The 23,484-nt window shown below is 36.9% G+C and overlaps 1 protein-coding gene across 1 annotated transcript; it reads right to left on the bottom strand.

Moving 5' to 3' along the window:
- Positions 1-20,017: 20,017 nt before the first annotated feature.
- On the bottom strand, positions 20,018-21,889 carry LOC146998256 (zinc finger BED domain-containing protein 5-like). Its single transcript, XM_085812483.1, has one exon. The coding sequence runs from the start codon at positions 21,887-21,889 to the stop codon at positions 20,018-20,020; it is 1,872 nt and encodes a 623-aa protein (XP_085668609.1).
- Positions 21,890-23,484: the final 1,595 nt, after the last annotated feature.

Here is a 23,484-nt window from a genome sequence, read left to right as displayed (position 1 = left end):
CCGCATCTGTAGATGCAACCAGGATATCATCAAAATATGGGATGCAGAAATCGAGACCAGACAGTACTTGGTGTATGAAACGCTGAAATGTTTGGCCAGCATTGCGAAGGCCAAATGGCATATATAAGTACTCAAAGAGACTAAATGGTGTAGTCACTGCGGTCTTGGGCACATCTTCAGCATGCACTGGGATCTGATGATATGCTCTGGCAAGATCGAGGGTAGAAAATATGTTTGTTCCATGAAAAAGATGGGTACAGTCTTGGATATGTGGGACTGGATATCTGTCAGGGACTGTGACAGCATTAAGTCGACGATAATCTCCACAAGGCCGCCAGTCACCATTAGACTTTTTAACCATGTGAAGTGGACTGGCCCATGGACTTTTAGATGGGCGAATGGTTCCCTGTGCTAGCATGAATTCAAATTCTTTGCGAGCAGCTTTTAGCATCTCTGGAGAAAGACGACGAGGCTTGGAAAATACAGGTGGGCCATGTGTTTCAATGTGATGATACACTTCTGGCTGATGAGTATGCTGCCCTGATTTGGATGGGTTTAAAATGTCAGGGAATTCTGCTAATAACCGATGAAACCGTGTGCTGCCCGATAAAACACTTATGTTGGTAGGTACATTCGATATGTGAGAAGCTTGGCCCTGTGATGTCAGCTGAGTTGTAGCATCAATTAAGCAATTATTCTTGACATCCACTAGAAGGTGGAAATGTGTCAAGAAGTCGACACCAATAATTGCTTGAGTTACATCCGCAATAATAAAAGGCCAGTTGAAAGTCCGGCGCAAGTTTAAATCAAGTGTCAATAGTTTGGTGCCGTAGGTTGCAATTTGGGTACCATTGGCTGCATACAGTACAAGTTTATTAAGTTGGTGAGCATTTGTTTTAGTTCTCGGGAGCACTGATATGTCAGCTCCAGTATCTACTAGAAAACATAACTGAGTTGAACGATCAGCCAGTACTATTCTGTCGATGTGGCGGACATTCTGTTGGCCAGCAGAAGACCGCCCATTTAGTTTCCCGCTTGTTCAAAAGTGCATGGAGGGGCACACTTGCGAGCTTGCGCGCCAAAATTCATATGATAAAAACATATGCCACTTGTGGGATCTTTGTACTGCGTTCGAGTATTGTGACGAGATCGATTCCTGCTTCGAGCACGAAATTTATTACGTGGGCCCTGATTTGATCGATTGTATCTCCGTGAAACATGAAGACTTGTAGAGAGTTCAGATACTTTTTTGGTCAATTCAGCCACTTTTTGTTCGAGGGATGAACTGGAAGGTGCAGCATTAGCAGCACTGACATAAGCTGGAGTAACAAGTTCATTAATTTTGTCAGCCATTGCTGCTAAACGGGTTAGATCTTCATTGGAAGCAGCAAGAATTATTTGTATGTTATTAGGGAGACGCGAAAGCCATAGTGACTTCAACAAGTCGTCACTAAAATGGCTTCCTGCCAGATCACGCATTCGTGACAGCAAGTATGAAGGTCGCTGATCTCCAAGTTCAAGTCCTTGTAGTAAAGTACGTATTTTGGAAGATTCACTTTCTGAATAGATTTCAATGAGCCGCTGTTTCAGTTTGGAGTATTTATCACAATCAGGTGGTTTGAGAATTAAGTCATGCGCTGAATTCTGAATATCAGACTCAATTGCTGCAACTACGTGGTTGAATTTTGTAGAATCCTCACTAATGCGAGCGATAGAAAATTGTGCTTCGATTTGAGCGAACCACAATGAAGGATTATTTTTCCAGAAAGGTGGTGGCTTCACCGCAACGCGTGTGATTTGTGGCTCTGGTGGAATATCGTCGGGCATACTGATAGATAATTTTTACTTTAAATAATAAACACTTAACAGCACAAATATTGTAGCATGAAGATACACTATTGATATTTTACCATGATAACAATAAATATTTTAACCATGCAGAAAAAATTACGTAACGATACACACACAAATAAGACAGGGTCAGCAATTACACACACAAATAATATTTTACCGAAATGCATTTGAAAAGAAACCCTTATTTGAGAAAAAAAATGATGCGTTTATTTTGTATTGCGCACACACAAAATCACCACTTCACACTGCTAAGGCACTTTCGAAGGAAAAAGGAAATCACTCCTGTAGCACATGGGAAAGAAATTCACTACTTTCGAACACTGAGGGAAGAATTTTGCCGTAGCACGTTGCACAAAAGTTACTGATGTAGCACATTCAGCGAAAATCACTATTGTATTACATTTGTCACAAAAGTTGAATGATCGAAGAATTATTGCACGACTGGCGAAGTCAGCGGAACGGAACAGATCACATTGATGATTTGCTGAAGCTCCTTGCGATGATATGCACGACTTTGAAAAAAAAAAAAACACAAGCAATATATATCAATACTTCTAGAAATAATTGAAGGGGTACGTTGTAGCATACGTTTAATGTCCATATTCGTTGTTATTTTTAGTCAGTTCTTCAGAATGCCTTGGATGCACGTGGCTTAGGGTCGTTGAAAATCCATTCTCAGTAGCGTGCTCAGTCAAAAGGTCACCACTTTTGGTGGTCGTGTGTGCTTAATGCATGATATAATTAAAGAAAATAAGAGTAGACAATCTCCTATAACAAAAGAATATATTAAGTACTAAATTACAATTTAAATTACATTGCAGAGATCAACACAGAGCTCGGAACACAGTTCGTGCTAGCGTCGCGTACACTTGTCCCAAAGAATCTCCTTACAGATTCTTTGCTTGTCCGACGAGAAGTCTGAGTGAGTAATGATGTCGCTTTGCTGCTCCGATTAAGAACTGGATTTTACACGTGGCGCCATCTCATGAATAGAAGTTGAAGTATCTGTTGGAACGCCACATACATTAATTTCGCTTTTTGGTACTTCTTCTATGATTCCTTCTTGTTCCCATTCACTAAAAACTTCTCCATAAGCATCATAAAGTTTCTCATCTTTTAGTCGTTTTACTGTAGAAGTTAATCTCTTTACAGCTAAGTCATAGTTATCTTTTAACGGCCATGGCAAGCTGACTTGAAAACGCCCCTCTTCGTTCACCTTTACAGTAGACAAGAAATGATCTCTTGCTTCTTCTTGAAGTTCCAGTTTACTTTTCTTCTCTGATGGATCTAGAATTCCAAGTGAATCTAGAGACCATAGACAGGGCCGTCTTAAGGAATTCGGCGCCCATGGGCTACTAAAAATAATGCGCCCTTCTTCCTAAGAAAATACACAGAATGGCAAATGGGAGTCGGAAAAGTTATACAAAACAAAAGTGTCAGAACTAGAAAAAAACTATTTATTACTTTTATAATAAACTGTTATCTTTATTGTAACTTTTCTTTAAAGTCACTTATTTAAAAGATAGGTATAAATGTTTACCCAGATTTGAGGGGATTATCTGAATAATGACAGTTCCGATCAGTTTTTAGTCTAATCCTTAGAACTTGATCGGAACTATTATATGATTCTCTATCAGTGCATAACATAAACAAAAATAAAATTTAATTAAATAAAAAAACCATTTAAGAACAAAAACACACCTTAATCTAAACAAATGTAACTTATATATTTACTTTCCTAGTTTTTTCTTTGGCAAACTGATCAATAATATCACTAGTATTTAAATTTTCAAATAAATCTCTTTCAATAGACAAAATACTTAAATCATTGACTCTTTCAATAGACAAAATACTTAAATCATTTACTCTGTCCCAAAGAAGATCGTAAGTAATTTTTTATTCTTTTGATTGCTGAAAATGATCTTTCGCCAATGCAGTTTGTTGTGGCGATACTTAAAAATATGCGCAGTGCTGTGGTTACGTTTGGAAATGTAGATTCAATTTTTAACTCGATTATTGTCTTTAAACTTAGTTCTGCGATAGATATATTTTCGGTATTTTCCAATAAATTCACATGTTTAAAATGTAGGCATTCTTCAATAAAGTTGTTTTCTAAATCATTCTGATATATTTCGCACAACTTTGCAGCATTATTTCTAAGTATGTCTTCATTTATATTTTTTAAATTAACTAGAAATCCAAATGTTGAATAAATGTCAACATATGCACATTTTCTCTTTTGTACTTCTGCTAGAATTTTATCAATAATAGCATAATATGTTTTTATGCGGAATTCGTCATTTGCATCAAGTTGTACTTCTTCCGACGTATTTTCGTCGAACTGTCTTTTTCTTTTCCGTAACCGTTTGTATTCATAACAGCCAGATAATTTTATACCTTCTGATTTGTAAAGATTAAACGAATCTATATTTCGTTTCGATTGTACAAATTTTTCTAAAGAAGCATATAATGAAACAATGCATTCAATTGTAATATCAACTTTTTGAAGCGATATATTAGTTTTATCGATGGTTTCCAATATTTCACTCCAAAATACTATCATAATAGCAGTTTCCAATGAGTTGAACTCATTTAACAACCTCTGGGCTTCAACTTTTGTTGCAGGCTTTTGAAAATTATCTTCGTAAAGTTTAGTTAAAGCATTTTTAAAATTTTCATAGCCCGAAACCACTACTTTCACTGAATCAGCTCTTGCTGACCAACGAGTGTCGCTTAATTTTTTGGGAACTTTATTTTTTGCTGTTAGCGTATTTTTTAAAATTTCCCATCTTGATGTTGATGCGGCAAAGAAATTGTATAAGTTTTGTAGAAACAAAAACAATTTAGTTGCTTGTATGCAGCATTCAGCTGCCGATTGTCCAATTACATTTAAAGAATGTGCCGCATGGGCACGTAAATGGTAAGATTATTTCTAGATTTAATGCGTGCTTGGAGGCCGTTATATATACCCGACATATTAGAGACATTATCATAAGATTGTCCTCTACAATCTTCCAAACTAATATCTAAATCAGATAATAGCTTTAAAATACAGTCTTGCATTTCTGAGCTCTTATGGCCAGTATTCTCCAAAAATTTTAAAAACCTTTCAACGGGTGTTCCATTTTTATTGACATATCTTACGACAATGGTTAATTGATCCATATGGGAAATATCGGGCGTCGAATCTGCTATAATAGAGTAATATTTTGCCTCTTTTAGTTCCGTGATAGTAAAACATCTAACATTTCTGCCTAATATTTTTAGAAACTCATCACAAATATTTGCAGATAAATAAGAAATATTCCCAGTACCTTTATTTGCAAAATTAAATATATGTTGTTGCAAAATAGGGTCAAATTTTGCTAAAAGTTCTAAGCACCCTAAATAATTCCCATTATGTTTATCACCAATAGTTTGATTTTCTCCCCTAAAAGCCAAACCCCTTGAACTTAAAAATTTTATGACTTCGATGATACGTTCTAAAATATTTTTCCAGTAATTCGTATTTTTTTCCATTGATATAATAGAATAATTTTTGAAATATTCCCATTTTTCTGTAGATCTGTTCACAATTATACGGGTGTTTTCTTTATGAAGGGCTGAATTTTCATGGTCCGAAATTTTTTCACTGTGTGTCCAATCGTTAAAACCTACACTAAATGGATTATTGGCACTACCAAACAGTTTGCAAGGGATGCAATATACTTTTCCTGAAGTATTTGAGTATAAAAGCCAGTTTCTTTATTGTTGTTTTCCGTTTTGTAAGCGTCTATAAAATATCATTTTTGTAGCATACCTGCTCTGTGATTTGTAGACCACTTTAGATGCAGAAAAGTCTAGTTCTTGAATATCTACCTCTACGTTAGATATGTTCTTCATTATATCTATAATTTTATCTTCGCTTAATCTTCCCCATAATGCTGGATCAGTATAATTAACACTCAACATATTACTAAGTTCATCTTCATCTAAATATTCTCTTTCTTGATCTTCTGGCTGTGGCTGTTCCATGTTTTGTTGTTTCTGGTCCTCTTCTTTTTCTTTCACATTTGATTGCTGGGCATTATTGTCATACTGTTGTTGATTTTTTTTCTTTTCCCTCTTTGTGTTGCTCATCCTCTGTAATATCCATAGAAAGTGTTTCGCCTTTTTTAAAGAAATTTGTTAATGTAGGCATTTTTTCCAAGAGAGCTTTTTGCCTCGCCTCTTTCTCTTCTTTTAATTTACGGTTGGCGGAACCAGATAATTTTTTTTTTGTTTATGTTCCATGGTTAGTCTTCCTACATAATGGAATAAAAAATTGTTATAAAATTTTTAAATATTATATATCATTATTAATTAATTTTTAGCTAACATATACACTAGTGGACAAAAAAAAAACGCATAATCAAAAAAATGGCATTTAGCAAGATAATATTTATTAATTTTAAAAGGTTAAAAAATAAATTGTTTTTTTTTTCTCATTTTATATTTAAAAATATATTTACTTTAAGGTATAAAGAAATTAGGTAGTATATTGAACGGTTTATAAAAATCAAAGTGGACAAAAAAAAAAAAAAAAAAAAAAAAAAAAAAAAAATGCATATTGTTTAATTAATACCTTGTATGCCCGCCCTTTGCTTTATAAAGTGCTTCAGCTCGATCTGGCATACTTTCGACCAACTTTTTGCAGAAATCCGGATCAATCCTGTCCCATTCTTCATGCGTTATCCTTTTTAACTCATCAATGTTTTTTGGCTGTCTTTCCCTTATTCTTGTTTTCAGGTGAGTCCAGAGATGTTCTATTGGATTCATATCTGGTTATTGGGATGGCCAGCTTAGCACAATAATCTTCTTATCTCTGAAATATTCTCTTGAATGCATTGAACGATGCTTTGGATCGTTATCTTGTTGGAATTCATATCCATTAAGACCCATTTTTGAAGCTGACAATGCAAGACAAGAGTCGATTATCCTAGTATATTTAAGGGAATCCATATTTCCCTCAATGATCGTTAACATTCCAGTGCCATTAGAGCTAAAACAACCCCAAACCATAATATGCCCTCCGCCATGTTTAACAGTAGGCTTTAAATTTTTCAAATTATATCTTTCCCCTACCTTACGACGCACATATCTTCGTCCATCTGATCCAAACAAGTTTATCTTGGTCTCATCTGACCAGATTATGCTATTCCAATGCTCTTGAGTGTAATAAACTCATTTCTTAGCATGCTCATATCTGCTTAAAACATTTTCAGGACTTAAATATGGTTTAGAACAGGCAACTCTGCCAGGCAAATCTATAGAACACAATCCACGACGAATTGTTCTAGATGAAACACATTTTCTTTTTCTGTCATTTAATATATTTTTCAATTTATTTGATCCTAATTTAGGATCTTTTGAGATATTTTGCTTCAAAAAAGTTAAATCACCTGATGAGAGTGACAACTTTCGGCCAGATCCCGGTTTTCGAGATGAAGACCCTCTTATAATATATTTTTTAACAATTCTGGAAATTGTTGATTGATTTACGGAATATTTTTTTGCTAACTCCATTTGGCTCATTCCAGACTCGTGGAAAGCTACAATTTGAGCCTTGTCTTCAATTGATAATTGCTTTGACATGGATGCACTGAATCATAGAATTTTTTTATGTTTTTTGGCGGGAAAAGGCAATTTTTTTCAATATGCATTTTTTTTTGTCCACTTTGATTTTTATAAACCGTTCAATATACTACCTAATTTCTTTATACCTTAAAGTAAATATATTTTTAAATATAAAATGAGAAAAAAAAAACCAATTTATTTTTTAACCTTTTAAAATTAATAAATGTTATCTTGCTAAATGCCATTTTTTTTATTATGCGTTTTTTTTTTTTTTTGTCCACTAGTGTATGTAAAAGGAAAAGCACTTACCTTAGGAAGATAATAATATAATTTAATAATTTCCACTTAATTTTCAATTTTTAATTCACCTTATTCAGTCGACAAATACTAAAATTATATCAATTTTACTTTTGTCGTGCAATCTATATTAAGGTACGCATCAGTGACCCCTTTATGTTCCTATCTTTTATCAGGATTGTTAAAATAATACAATTTTCGTTTAGATAAATGAATATGCCCTGGCGACGCAGTGAGTATACTTAGGTGGTCTTATATTAACTCCAGTACAGCTCCGACAGTTCAAATGCGACTGAAACAAAAGTACGATCGGTAGGGTGTTACTCCTACTTCGCGTTGCCCTTCTCTATCTATCGTTTTTCAGCACATTTGGAAGAAATAAAAATCAGTTTAATATTTTAAGAAGTGTTTTAATTTAAAAATAAGTAAAAACTAATAAAATGAAAAATAAATTTTTACTATATCGCAAATAAAAAATTGTCGCCTCAAAAGGCTTGCGACCTGGGGCTATAGCCCATTTAGCCCTGTGGTTAGGGCGGCACTGACCATAGATCGGATATCAATATTTCCTTATTCAAGATGGATGTGACGAGCAGTGCGGAATTGTCCGATATCTCACGCATACCATTTTTCCCGAAAAGAGTCCAACCAAGTTTTGTTTCTATAGCAGCAAGGCCTGAAGTAAGCAATTTAAATCCTCCGGTCATCCACTTGCCTGCAATGTCAGCGCCAATAAGTATTTATATTGGTCCATTACTATCGTCGCATACGGATATATTGTTCTCTTTAAGCTCTTGAATCCACTCGCCATTAGCAACTGGTGGTATACTTCCACAAATAATATCTTGGCTAAGAGCTTTGAAGTTACAATGATAAGTTCCATCCGTTTTAGACAAGAACACTGTAAAAACATCGTGGTTTATGACATCAGTACATGACCCGCCAAATAATGAATGGCTCAATCTTTCTTTAGATGTACTCTCAAATTTCATTTCATCTGCAGTGCTTTTTAAAATATAAGATCTCTGTGAAGCTGAATCGATAATAGCACGGGCCTGGCGCTTTCTACAGGGTTGCCACTCAAACAGGAGAATGAAATTCCCTGACTTTTCCAGGTTTTCCAGGTGTGTTTTAAGAAAATTCCAGTCTATTCGCGTAATGTACTTTGGCTACACTAAGAGGTAAATTAATTATGGTATTACTTGTATTGTGTAGCAAATTCACTTAATTATTCAATAAATCCCAGAGGACATTTATTCTTAATTATTCTTGGTATACTTTGTTTGATAATTTTGTTTACTTTTCCACTTAAGAAACTTAATAAAATTTAAGATATATAAATCGGATAACAAATGTATGTTTTATTTAATTATTTCTCATGATCATCACCAGTTCAACACGAGGCTAATCCGGTCCTTAAAAATCACAATGCAATGCTAAATAGTTAGGTTAGATTTTAGGTAAATTTAATTTGTGTGAGGTATGTTCTTAAAAAGCACCTTAACACTTGAAAACACAAATATAATTATAATAGTTGTTGTTTTCTCCATTGAAGATTGAGATTAGAATCTTCCCAATCTGGAATAAAATAAGGCTTTTTTTGCAGACATTCTGCAGCTAAACGAAAGAAAGAAATCTATTTTAATAAATTGAGGTATTTTATATTTATTTCGCAGCATACATAAGGAAAAAATATGTGCATTAAATTTCGTGATGGTATGTCATCATACTGCTAGAATTAATTTCAAGATTATGCCAGAGAAAATTTCCTGAAATTTGGAAATATTACTTACTAATAATAAATAAATTTAGAGGGAAGAAGCATCATTAAATTATACGAATAACATAAAAATAAAGATAATCACTTAAAAATTGAATTAGAATAATCAACGATATTTTAGCAAATATAGTTATATTACATGGTTAGCCTAGATGACAGATTACTATTTTTTTATTTTACTGCAAAATGGCAAGGTATTTATTAAAAAGAAAAAAAAAGTTTAAAAAGATTTTGCGGTAAAATTCTAGTATACGGTAAGGCTTTGGCACGATTTTGAAAATTGTCGCCAAGACCAAAATGACCCGTTTACTGCGCATCATCATGTCACCAAATCCCATTGTACCATACATGGAGATTATTCTAACCAAAGAACGTCTATGCAAAGAATCTCTAATTCTATGGTCTATGTAAAGAAGAAAAGGTTCCATACAAGTAAAATGCTATTACGCCGCTAGAATGAGGAGGGAAAATATGCCAAGAGATTTGGCGACGGAACCTGGCGGCCAGAATTTCCCTCTCCGCGATGTGTACCGGAAATTGAGAAACGTGTTAAGACGAAACGTTCTTTGACAAAAAGAAAGCTACGAAAATCCGTTTTTAAATTATTGCGAAAAATCCAAGAAGAAAGGTTATATCAAAGGACGTTTCTTCTTAGATTTTTCGCAATAATTTTAAAAACGAATTTTCGTAGTTCCCCCCCCCTGAAAATTACTAACCCATGAATTAATTTACTTGCGCCAAAAAATATTTTCTTTTCCTTTAGAGTTTAACCACTTGCGCTAAGACTAAACTTAACGGTTGCGGTGCCGTGCGCTACAATATAGCAAGCGGTAAAGTGTCTCATTTACGCCGCTCCGCATCTGCGAGTGCAATCCAGAGCTGTAACTCGAGAAATAAACAATCTCGTTGTTAGGCGATGTGTGCACCATGTTATTTTCATTTTTGCGATAAATGCTTATCGACGTGGTGTTCACGTCGCTCGCAGTTTGAGACAAAAACATCTCGACGTGCGTGGCACGTCTTTTTAGCGCAAGTGGTTAAAGAAATTTTAAAGGATATTCATTTAATGAACTCTTGATAACGTGACTTTCGAACTTTGACACCGGTTTCGAGCTTTTGCGACAGATATATCACGCATGCACAGCTGTTTCCTGCTATGATGGAACCGAGCCACGTCTGTTGCAGAGAGGTTTTCCTTCTTTATAATACATATTTTTTTTAATTCTAACCTTCATGGTACCCTATACTAGGATTAAACCCATTTTGTTTTATACGAGGACAGGTACTTTCTTTAGTTCATGCACTGCACATGCGATTCTCGAGGTTACTGGAAACCAAAAGTTGCGGGAAACTTGCTTTGCCTTTCTAAAAAGACAATCAAATTGGAGCTGCGAAAATTGGCTCTATGCCAGCTGCCCGAATGACACTCACGTGATACGCAATTCGCCAAAAAAGTTATCTCTTCCGACGTCGGCGCAAAAATCGCTTTTTTTGGCGGGATCATTGTATGAACTTCCCTGACTTTTCCAGATTTTGCCAAAAATACTTAAATTCCCTGACTTTTCCCTGAATTTTTTGGTCAATTTTCGAATTCCCTGACTTTTCCCGGTTCTCCCGGTTTTCCAGGTAGCGTGGCAACCTTGTTTCTATCTCGCCCTTTCAATGTAACCGTTAAAGTTTGCAAAAACACATTTGTTGTTCTCGCCAAATTGGCGAGGGTTTCATCTCGTTCAGGTACTGCATCCGTATTTTCATCCTTATTCATGCTAACAGGAACTGGAGATTTTGATTCAGCTTGGATATTTCTACATAAAAGTATGTGGTGTTTTTTCCCACAAATCACACACGATGTTCGTTTTTTACATTTAGCTATATCATGTTTTCTGTCTAAACATAGAAAGCAACTGCGACTATTTAGAACTGCTTTTTGCCTTTCCTAAGACGTCATCTTTCTTGCTTTAACGCAATCACCAGATGCATGATTTCCAGCACAAAAAATGCATCCAGTTGAATTTTGTTCAGATGTTGCTATTAGAGTAGAAGCAGAAAGTGTTTTGGAAAATTCTCCACGGTTTTTGAAACCAAAGTGTTTAGCATTCCCAGGCTTAGGTGTCTGATATTTAGTAAAGCACTGAGTAGCTACAGATACTCTTTCTTCACCTTCAATTTCATCGAGCAAAAATGAAAGCAAACCATCTAAATCCATGCGATGTGTTGACGCATTTTTCTCTTTTTGCTCACTACTTTCAGATTCTCTCTGACTGCGATTAATAACTCGGAATCTTTGCCATGCTCTTAATGTATCATCCGGCAATGACGATTCCACTAGAGGATATAACATCGCCGCATATTTATCTCTAGCAACACCCAGATTTTCTAACGCTCTTAGTTTCGATTCTAAGTTATCATAGAGTTTTTGTAATGAAAATTTCTGCTGAGAGTTTTTTAATAATACTAACGAAAGTAGATCTCTAACATAGACTTCTATAAGAAGGTCTTCTTTCCCAAAACGCGATTGTAGTTGTTCTAAAGCTTTACTAGAACTTTCGCCACCGGGCGGAAAGCTTTTGATTAACTCTTCAGCAGATGACTCTTTTTCCATAGACTGCAATAAATATGCAAATTTATCATGATCATCTAAATTGGGATCATTATCGATCTTTTTAAACTGGCCCCAAAATCCTAACCAGCTTTTAATATTCCCATCGAAAATCGGAAGTTTAAGGATAACTTAGGATAACGAATAGTAGCATTTTGAGTTAAGCTTTCATTAACAACAGAAGCGTTTTCCTTTTCAGCTAAAAGCAAAACTAATTTGCTTTCTACTATTCTCCACTTATCAATATAGCATTCTGACTCATCAAACTCATTATTTATCACAGTTTCATCTTTTTCAATTTTAATCAATTCTTCTCTATAAGTCTGTTCTATTTCAATCATAGGTTTTGCTTTGTCCTCAACTAATTTAAGTTTCGAAATTTTTCCGTGTAAAGATAAATCATTTTCATTCTTCTCAAAATCATTTAAAGCTTTTGTAAACAATCTCCTAAATTGAGATCGTTTGCACTTCAAAACATCCATTATAAATAAACGAAAGAATTCTACTTACAAATAACAGTCCAGTCAGCGGACGCCAAATGTTCAAAAATTCCCACCAAATTTGTTACCTCAAGAACTATTTATTACTCGAAAATAACTATCTATATCTCTTTAGTTATTTAAGACTCTACAATAATTAAATAATTCTTTTATTCATACTCTCAAATGATGAAAACAAAAGTTACACTTAACTCTCTAAAAAGAACAACATCATAGTATGTTGCCATTCTCTGAAACATAAACTGTTACAAAACATAGATAATAATAATATGAATAGATAATGAATAAAAAAACCTATAGAGTAAAGAAAACAATTACATCTGCTTGAAGCTCGTGCAATATTACTCAGAAGCTGCAGTTACAAAAAAATATAAACAAAAATATTAGTCAAAATATTGTTCACAGTTAGATGCATTGCAAACAATCGTAATCCTTTTGCATACACGGCCAAAACGGAGAAAATATGTTTTGAAACATTTCATTATTTGAAAAATAAACGAAATATAATAGCAAAGTCACAATAATACAGTAGAAGTCCAAAAATCCGCAAAGCTTGGGATCACAGGTAGTGCGGATTTTAAGACAGAAAAGATAAATCATAATATTCAGACTCAAAGTGCAAAAATAAATACGGCGTATTAGATGCATTTAATTAAATTATTATATACATTATTACAATAATTTATTATATGCATTAAATTTGTATTACATATATAAATTGATTATATTATTCATTTACATTAGGCTCCTCTATTTTTAAATCAGTAGAGCCAAAGTTTGGTACAGCTCCTCTTTTTTAAATCAGCATGATTCTGCTTCCCCTTTTCTCTCAGGAGCGGTCCTAAAATCGGTACCCCATCACTCCGCCGCTGCCGGAATCACTTGTACAAGACAGCATCAAGGTTTGCCGGTTTCAGATTCCAGTGTTAGAATCACTGTTGCTGTAAAATTTCAACAGCTTTTCTTTATTTTTCCGTATATCATACACAGTCCGTGTCGCAATTCCATACGATTCTGCTATAAACCGAGGGGTAGCACCTACCTCTATCTTTTGCAGAATCTACATTTTTTGCATTACCGTCATTGCAACGTGTTTACGTTTTTCAACGTTTAAAATCTGTCAATGTATTAAAAAGCGCTGAAATTTAAAATATTCATAATTTACCCACAAAATATCCAGATTTAAGGGAGGGAAAAAAAAAAACCGGCAGCACTAAGCAATTTCGTGAAATAACAAAACTCAAAATACAAGAATGTGAATCGTGAATTTGAAAGAAGAGTGAATCATCTGCTTTTTTACCTCGTTGCAGATTGGAGAGGAAAAAACTTTTATCATAATGTCAATAATTTGATATATCCGTTATGACTCATGTAGCGATTTTTGAACCGTCAGGTTTTTATTATTGGTAGCGTGAATAAAGGTAAGTGTTAAATTTCACAAATTGAATTTGAAGGTAAGTTCAACTGCTTATCATAACAAGGTAGTTTGCTTAGTAAAACAGTCCGTTTGCAATAGGAAACGATAATCACTTGAGTTCAAACAGAGGTAGCGGAGAAAAAGTCCGGCTACGCTTCTTTGAGGGTTTCTTTTTTCGCTCTTGACAGAGCTTAGTAGAGCTTAGTAGCGACTCGGGACGAGCCGTAAAATACACAAGAGAGAAAGGGGCTCTCTAAAGCTTACTAGCGACTCGGGAAGAGCCGTAAAATACAAGAGAAAGGCTCTCTCTTCTCTACGCAACGACTGCGTATTCCGCAGACTAAGAAAAACTCTCTAATTATTTCCACTCACTGTTTTTATGTCCAGGTTTTCTGGGCGTGTCTTGTGCGTCTGCTGCAGTGATTCGCTAAACGTCTTTTTCGAAGCATCTCTCCATTGGTTAACAGGCGATGATTTGTTCTCAGATACTGTCTTGACAGCCTGAGAAACTGAAATTTTCCGTGGGAAAATTCAGAACGTCTTTTTGGGAGGTCTATCTAAATTATTTCGAGAAACAAGCAGTTGGCGACAGTCTATCGCATACACACAATGGACACTCCACAACCCGTGAGAACTTGTATGAAAGTTTTCACCTTTCGTAAAAACAATATGCTTTCCGCACTTTGTTGGGGGTCACGTTCGACCTCAAGAATTCGTGTCATCAGGGTGGTCATCTGGCGCCCATTTGAAGTCTCCTTTTCCCAGACTTCGTGGGAGCCCGTGGGAAAATAGCTGACGACGTTACAGCTATAGATTCCTTCCCCCTTCGGAAGAACTTTTCTCGAGTTGAAACGAAGAGGAAAGTTCTCCTCATCATTTCACTAACTTAAAAAATGACACGAAATAAACTGTTCTCTCGATAACACTTTCAAACACATCTATACAGGAACACAGCTACATTGATTAATAACAGTACTAGTAATGTCACTATTGAAAAGTTCACATATAAGTCAATAAGGCATTAACTTTAGAGGCGAGAATTAATGGAATATTTAAAATCACAATCACACATATATATATATATATATACACATACACATCACAAATATTCTTAACAAAGGGACAAAATAACTGATGATATATTCTTATATTACACTTTTACTGTATACAAAATACTTATTCAGATAAGAAACTGGCATGATCACCTCTTTGCACTCTATGTTTCGCCCGATTCGAAACAACTCAGCCCATCAACATTTTTATTCAATTTGTCTGGGCGGTGAACTACCTCAAAGTTATAAGGTTGCAACTGTACTATAAAGCTAAGAAACACAATAAATCCTAAGTAATTCTAAAAGGATCAACACTCAATATACAAATACAAAATACTACAATAAACAAAACAAACAAAAAATTATTGTACTCAAAACAAGTTGTCGGCTCCTATTGGTACCTAATTCAGATAAAATCTCAATTTATTTGGTGCGTTTTCGCACCTATGAGCTTTCATTATGTCTGTGGGTTTCCCACTTACGGCTAAATATTTTGTGTTTCTATCTTGAAAACTACTTTGCCAGTGATCTGTTCGATTTTGATGTTCAGTTTCAGATTTCCGAACAGCACACCGTGAATGGAAACGCTCCGGGGGTCTTCCTGCACTTCTTTCTTTCCGAGTTCTTTCTTCCGGGATTCCAGATAAAAATTCGTCCTGACGGACCAGCGTTTTTTTCTTAGAAATGTTTCGCTTTCTTCGTAAATCTAAAGAAGTCCATGCACTTCGTGGGTTAATGACCGCTTTTGTTATCTTGATTTGTCCATTTCTTGACCTGTTCTCCGAACGGTGAGGACACTTCACCCTTTCTTTGCCTCGGACGTTAGCTGACTGGACGGGGAAAATTTCACCCTCCTCCTCGTCATTCATTCGCCCCGCGGGGCGCTCAACTTCTTTGTTCTCTGGACCTTGGCTAGGGGAATTTTCTTTCCTGCTGCAAGCTTTCGTTTGACTGCGAGTCATAACAGCATTGATTTTATGGGGCTGCATTTTATTCTGTTCTATCAATCGGGCTGTTCGATTTCCCAGCAGATAACATTCTTGATTCAGGTCGGAGCTAATCACTGCGGCTTTAGTAATGACTTTCCCAAAGTCCTCTCCCTCTAATTCAATTCGAGCCAAGGGTAAACACCCGGGATGTAAATCTAGCGGCTGCTTAACCCACACTGTCTCTCCTAGAAGCATCTGATGTGTTACTTGGTCCCATCCGATCAGATCGATAGTGGAGCCAGTATCTCGGAGTGCAGGCATTTCTCGATTATTTACTCTCGCTATACTCATATAGGGAGCTAGCCATGTATCTGGAGATTCTGAAGTGCCTAGTTTGTTTACAGCTTCAGCGGCCTCTTGTCTTTTTAACCGAGGACACTGAGGTCGGAGATGACTATCTGAATTACATTCATAACATCTAGGTATTCTCCGTTGTTCGAAAACACTTGACTTCCATTTCTCCGCAGTTTTTTCTTTCGAAACATTATCATGGCGACGTACTCGATCTGAAAATTCTCCTTTTTTCCTTTCGTTAATATTTGAATCCTGTTCGGTATTTTTAGTAAAACCTGTTGGTTTTTTTACGGACTTTCGTACTGCTTCATATTCATCTAATTTCTTCACTAGTTCGGCAGAAGATATTATACTCGGCCACTCATCCACGAAGTGTTCGCGAATTTCGCTGTTTACTCGACGTTTAATTTGATCCGTCAACATTAAGTCTTTTAGCGCATCGAAATCTCGTACGTCTACTCCGTTTAACCATTCATCTAGATAGTTTTTTAACTCAAAAGCAAAGTCTTTATATAAACTACCCGCACGACGCTGGTGTTGAACAAATTTGACGCGGAACGCCTCTGGGTTCAACTTAAACCGCTGCAAAAGAATTTTCTTCACGTAGGAGTAATTATCTAGCTCTTGTTCCGGCTCTCGTAGAATAATAGAAACAATGTCCATTGGCAATAGAGCCATCAAATGTGACACCCAGTCTCCTTCCTCTACCTTCGCTTTGCGAGCCTGACGCTCAAACATCGCTAAGTAAAGCGAAATATCCGATGATTCGGGATTATATCTCTGCATTAAATTTTGCAAATCTCTCATAGATCTCGGAATATTATTTTGAGAATTTTCTCTGCCATTATTGGCGTTTGTCAACCTTAGACGTTCTAATTCAAATTCTCTCTCCCTTTCCCTTTCAAGTTTACGCTCTTCGGCTTCTTCGAGTCTATGTTGTTCGATTCGCGCTTCGATAATCGACTCTAGTGTTGCCTCGACGAATTTTTCGTCATACTGAGAGCTCTGTACAATGAGGTTTTTAAGATCTTGTATTTTTGCATTTGGGGGAACTTCTAGACCTAATTCTACAGACAGATTTATGAGGTCTTGCTTTCTACCCTTGCCAAGATATGACATTTTGCCAGTGACAAAATTTTAAAATGATACAATAAAATAAAACTAAAGGTACCAGTTTGTCTACTCTGAAAGTTTCACACTATCCAGAAATACTACAGTAAAACAACATAGCAATGCAATTTATGGTATGTATGACATAAAATACGTACCATTAGCAACATAGGAAAAAAAATTAAAGTAAATTAAGCATTTCTTAAATAATCTGTTGCAGCTTAACACATAACCATACTTAATGCAGTATATAAAAAAAATTTGCTAAATACTTATTGGCAAAAGAATATTAGTCACAAAGAGCAATACTTATTGACTCAATTTACAACTGATGCGTGCTTTCTAAAGGTTGAAAATACTATTATAAAATTCTCTACTCATCAAAAACAAAACATTTACGAGTAACCATTTAAACATATAATTTCGATACACAAAAGACAAACTCCATTAAAATGCCTCTTTAAAAAGATAATGCCATATCAACTTACCCATTGCAGACAAAAAAATAACAGCTCTTCTTTCCTTTCTTTTCTATTTGCACACGCGATTCAATGACCGAAGAAGGAAACCAATTGAACAATAGTCGACTGGGCAATTCTTCTTTCACTAAACACCAAAAGCACTTTCACTGCACAGAGGGTGGTAAACACCAAACGCGAATTCACAACACTTCACTCTTGTCTGGACTTCTTATGTTTTGTCTTTACACCCGAGGGAGAATTTTACTTCACACTCTTTCCCAGGCACTTCCGGAACTAGTCTTTGTAGTAGTTGATTCTTCACGAACGCTTCTCATTGGTGATCCCTTTTCAGCTGCTGGTTAAACTCTCCAAACTTTACTGCGAAAGAATTCTTTTCCACTGCTAGAATCGGCTGATTCTGAATGAAGATAAGAACCGGGACGGTTCTCCAAAACGATCACGTCTTTGTTTGTCTATTGGGTTTTTACGATCCCACCGCTGCCACCAATTAACACATACCTTCTAGCTGTAGCGATTTTTGAACCGTCAGGTTTTTATTATTGGTAGCGTGAATAAAGGTAAGTGTTAAATTTCACAAATTGAATTTGAAGGTAAGTTCAACTGCTTATCATAACAAGGTAGTTTGCTTAGTAAAACAGTCCGTTTGCAATAGGAAACGATAATCACTTGAGTTCAAACAGAGGTAGCGGAGAAAAAGTCCGGCTACGCTTCTTTGAGGGTTTCTTTTTTCGCTCTTGACAGAGCTTAGTAGCGACTCGGGACGAGCCGTAAAATACACAAGAGAGAAAGGGGCCCTCTAAAGCTTACTAGCGACTCGGGAAGAGCCGTAAAATAAAAGAGAAAGGCTCTCTCTTCTCTACGCAACGACTGCGTATTCCGCAGACTAAAAAAAACTCTCTAATTATTTCCACTCACTGTTTTTATGTCCAGGTTTTCTGGGCGTGTCTTGTGCGTCTGCTGCAGTGATTCGCTAAACGTCTTTTTCGGAGCATCTCTCCATTGGTTAACAGGCGATGATTTGTTCTCAGATACTGTCTTGACAGCCTGAGAAACTGAAATTTTCCGTGGGAAAATTCAGAACGTCTTTTTGGGAGGTCTATCTAAATTATTTCGAGAAACAAGCAGTTGGCGACAGTCTATCGCATACACACAATGGACACTCCACAACCCGTGAGAACTTGTATGAAAGTTTTCACCTTTCGTAAAAACAATATGCTTTCCGCACTTTGTTGGGGGTCACGTTCGACCTCAAGAATTCGTGTCATCAGGGTGGTCATCTGGCGCCCATTTGAAGTCTCCTTTTCCCAGACTTCGTGGGAGCCCGTGGGAAAATAGCTGACGACGTTACACTCATCAGGGCCGGCGGAAGCGGGCCCGCAAGGCCTTCTTAGCAGGCGGGCGCCGACTAGCGAACGGCTTTTTTTTAATGCAAAAGAATGTGCACTAATCGGGGAAGAAGAAAATGTTTCTTGAATGCTTACACAGGACAGGGACCATGGGAGTTCGCGCCCCCCTCCCAACCCCTCCTAACAGAACATGAAGGTAGGAAACAACAGAAGGTGTTGTCCCTCCTCACATTTCCTCTCCAGCTCATCCATTAATGCCTTGTCACCCATCCGTCAATCGTCAGGGATAGTATCATACAAAGAAATTCGAGTTGGGAATTCACGCTGTAAGCAAGTTTAAATCTAGGTAATACTGTACTTACACCGACTACATACGCAGACGTTGTTCATTACTCACAATGACCCTTCTGCGCATCTAGTACCAGATAACGGTCATTTTCCATGTGTCTAGAAAACCACGTGTTATGTATCATCTACACCAACGTTTCCCAACCTTTTTGGCCAAGGCACACTTGTCGCGGGGAAAAAAATCACGAGGCACACCACCATTAGAAAATGTTAAAAAATTAACTCTGTGCCTATATTGACTATAATAAAGTAATTCTCTTGAATAGGAATCAAATAAGCACAACGAAAGTATTTTATAATTACTTTATTATGAAATATTAAGTAAACAGAATAGTGAAAAATTATAAAATACTTTCAGTGCGAAACCTGGGCCTGTTTGGCTGAACACAAAGCTGATATTCTGGCTGGAATCGAAGAAAGACACACACGTAGCTCTTCGTCAACAGTTCTCAGTCTCTCTCTGTATTTGGTTTTCATAGCAATCATGCTTAAAAAGCTAATCTCACACAGATATGTAGTGGAAAAAGGGAGCAATGTCAAAATAGCTTTGTTTGCCAGAAGGGGGAACTCCTTGGCAGTATCCAACCAAAAACTGTCCAAAGGTAGATCAGCAAATCTTAGCTTGCAACCACGATTTTGTCTCAGTTCAATTAGTTCCTCCTGCTCCTGTAAAGTCATTTCCTTTCCAACAACTGATGCTGAGCTATAAGGGTCCCTAACCCAGTCAAGGCATTCAGTGGAGACTGAAGAGAAATAAAATGACAACTTCTCCTCAAGAGTTTTCAAATGCTTAACTATTATCTCACACAGTGCAGCAGTGTGAACACCTTGCCATTGCACGGTGAGTGTGAACATTTCAAGATTGCCACTTTCCACGTGTTGATGCCAGAGTTGCACCTTTGAACGGAATCCATTTATTTTATCTGTACTTGTAAGCAGGTTTTCATTTCGGCCTTGCATTCGGGTGTTCAATTCATTCAGATGATGAAATATATCTGCCAGGTATGCCAGCCTTGCACACCACTCATCACTTGCAAGCTGCTTTGCGTAATCTGACCCCTCATTTGTCAGAAACACTTTAAGTTCCTCCCGCAGCTCATACACACGAACCAAGACCTTGCCACGCGACAACCACCGGACCTCCGTATGAAACAGCAAGGTTTTATGCTTTGCTCCCATCTCCTCACACAAAGCTGCAAATATGCGACTTTTCATGGGTCGTGACTTTACAATGTTTACCATGCGCACAACATCATCCAACACATGAACTAAGGCTGATGGTAAAGTCTTGGCTACGAGGGCCTCGCGGTGTAAAAAACAATGCGTAATAATCACATCTGGATTTCTTTCCTTCACTCTGCTTACAAAGCCTTTGGTGCGCCCGACCATGGCTGCAGCTCCATCGGTGCAGACACTTGTGCAGTTTTCCCACTTAAGTCCTCCTTCTTCAAGGTATTCTGATGTGACCCGAAAAATTTCTTCTCCTGTTGTTTTTTCTGGCAATACCTTGCAAAAAAAGAAGTTTTCTCTAATTGCATCACCATCAACAAAACGCACATTAGCTAAGAGTTGAGCATGTCCACTGATATCAGTAGACTCGTCAAGTTGCAATGCAAATTTCTCACTGATACAGATCTTTTCCAAAACCACACTTTCGATGTCTGCAGACATGTCATTAATACGTCTGGAAATTGTGTTGTTTGAGAGAGGGACTTTGGCTATTTCCTTTGCTGCTTCAGGTCCGAGCATCTCCTCTACAATAGCTTTGCAGGCAGGAAGTATTAATGTCTCTGCCACAGTGTGCGACTTTTTTGTCTTGGCTATAAGTTCAGCAACTTGATAGCTAGCTTTAAGAGCTCTTTCATTTACCTTTGTTGTTTTTCTCATAAAAGTTGTCTGTTTCTCCATGTTGTCACGCAGGCGAACAAAATAGTCCACATTCTTGTTTTGAAGCAAAGGGTGTTTCGTTTGGAGATGGCGTTTAAGTTTGCTTGGGACCATAGCACTGTTAGCTAGCTTTTCACCACACACCACGCACAGTGGAGTTGGTTTGTGTTCATCTCCAGTGAAAGTAAATCCAACTGAAATATAGCTTTCGCTATATTGCCTTGCGCCAGAGAATTTAACCATCTTTGCTTTCTTTTGACCCTCACTCATACTCGGGCTCTCATCTGGCTCCAGATTTTGTTCAGAGTCCAGTTCTTTCCTTTTCAAAAACTTGTCCATCACTGCAGTATCAGTGTCTCTCTCCTCACAGCAGCCGTTGTCTCTCTGACACTGTGTGAGGCGTCTGCCTGCGTCTCATGGGGGCGGGGACACGGCGGACACTTGTCAAGATTGGCAGGGGAGGAGTTATAGCACTGCACAGCGCCGTGACCACCTATGACACTGGCGGGGGGAGTGACGGGAGGAGTTATAGCGGGCGAACAGCACCGTGACACCCAGACCCGGCGGCACACCACGGTGCTTCAGACGGCACACCGGTGTGCCGCGGAACAGCGGTTGGGAACCGCTGATCTACACATTCCATTTTCGTATTTACTGAGTCACTGAGTGGTTGGCGAAGAAAATTTTCGATGCACAATAACCTTACTGCTATTGGATAAGAAAAGTCCATTTGATGAAGTACGTTCTTATTTTATTTTACTTAATATAATTTCTATTTATCCTTATTTTATCGTTTTATTATATTTTTATTTAAAATGTATACAGTGAAATACGGATTTTTTTTCTTGAAAATTTCTGTGAGGGAGGGAAGGGGGGGAAACGGATTAGCCCTTTCTATCAGGAAAAATTTCCCATTTTGCCATATGTAAGAATGAACACAGGCACCAACTGTTCATTTTCTTCACGGGAGTTGGAGGGGAGGGCAAGATTTGCATGGACGAAAACGCAAAAGTCTATAGAGCAGTGCTTCTCAACCTTTTTTGATCCGCTGACCGGTAAAACTTAAGAAAAAATTTCGCGGACCAGTGTTTTTTCCTCCTCCCCCTCCAAAAAAAAAACTTTACAAAGTATTTAAGAATTACTACATAAGTTAATTGTAATATTCTCATTACATTTGCCTGCAATCATATTTAAATACATGTGCCTTTCGTTTCCTTCTTACTCATCCTGGTTATTGATTTTTTAATCTACCTATAGTTAAAGAAATAGTAGTTATAGCACAGTATTAAATTCCATGGTTATTAAAAACTTACGCTGATGTATAATTTTCAGTTGTCCAAGCATGCAGAAGAATGTAAACAAGATAAGAAGCGAAACCTAACCTAAGACGCCTTAAACACTATGATAGATATTCATCGTTCAAGTAATCAGCGATACTCAAGGCGGACAGGAGCACACTAACTGGTGTACTAAGTGTACGGCACGGCAATTTATAAAAGGCGATTAGGTACCTAGTTGCCAGGTTGTTATATTTTTCATCACCGATCATATTATTTTATAAACTAGTAAACTATTGTTATTGTAATGTGGGCGCTGTTGCAATATCGGTAATTTCGGTTTTGGACAGATAGCTAGATATTTTGCTATCTGGACACTGGTATAGAGAGTTTATTTCCTATTTCGGAGGGGGGGGAGGAGGTTGCCGGTGTTTATAGTCTAAGCCCAAATTCTCAACATTTATACAATTTATTTAATGACTAGACTCCCCAATTAAGCATCTTGGTGTGTTTGCGCACTCTTTTGTACAGAAAGACAAAAGGTATATAAAAAGCCACTTGATGAGCTTACCCTAGGCACGTCGGCTGAGATGCCTGAAGTAAAGAACTGAAGTTTTATATTCAGTTGTTTTCATAAAACGTTGAGAATCTTTATTA

The sequence above is a fragment of the Stegodyphus dumicola genome, chromosome 3 (genome assembly GCF_044657685.1).
Source record: "Stegodyphus dumicola isolate Sdum_Otavi_A_Nest chromosome 3, ASM4465768v1".
Lineage (NCBI taxonomy): Eukaryota > Metazoa > Arthropoda > Arachnida > Araneae > Eresidae > Stegodyphus > Stegodyphus dumicola.
This window is presented reverse-complemented; position numbering and strand designations above follow the sequence as displayed.

Bases quoted from the DNA above. Each gene is read 5' to 3' on its own strand.
- LOC146998256 (XM_085812483.1), bottom strand. From the start codon at position 21,889: ATGGACAAGTTTTTGAAAAGGAAAGAACTGGACTCTGAACAAAATCTG.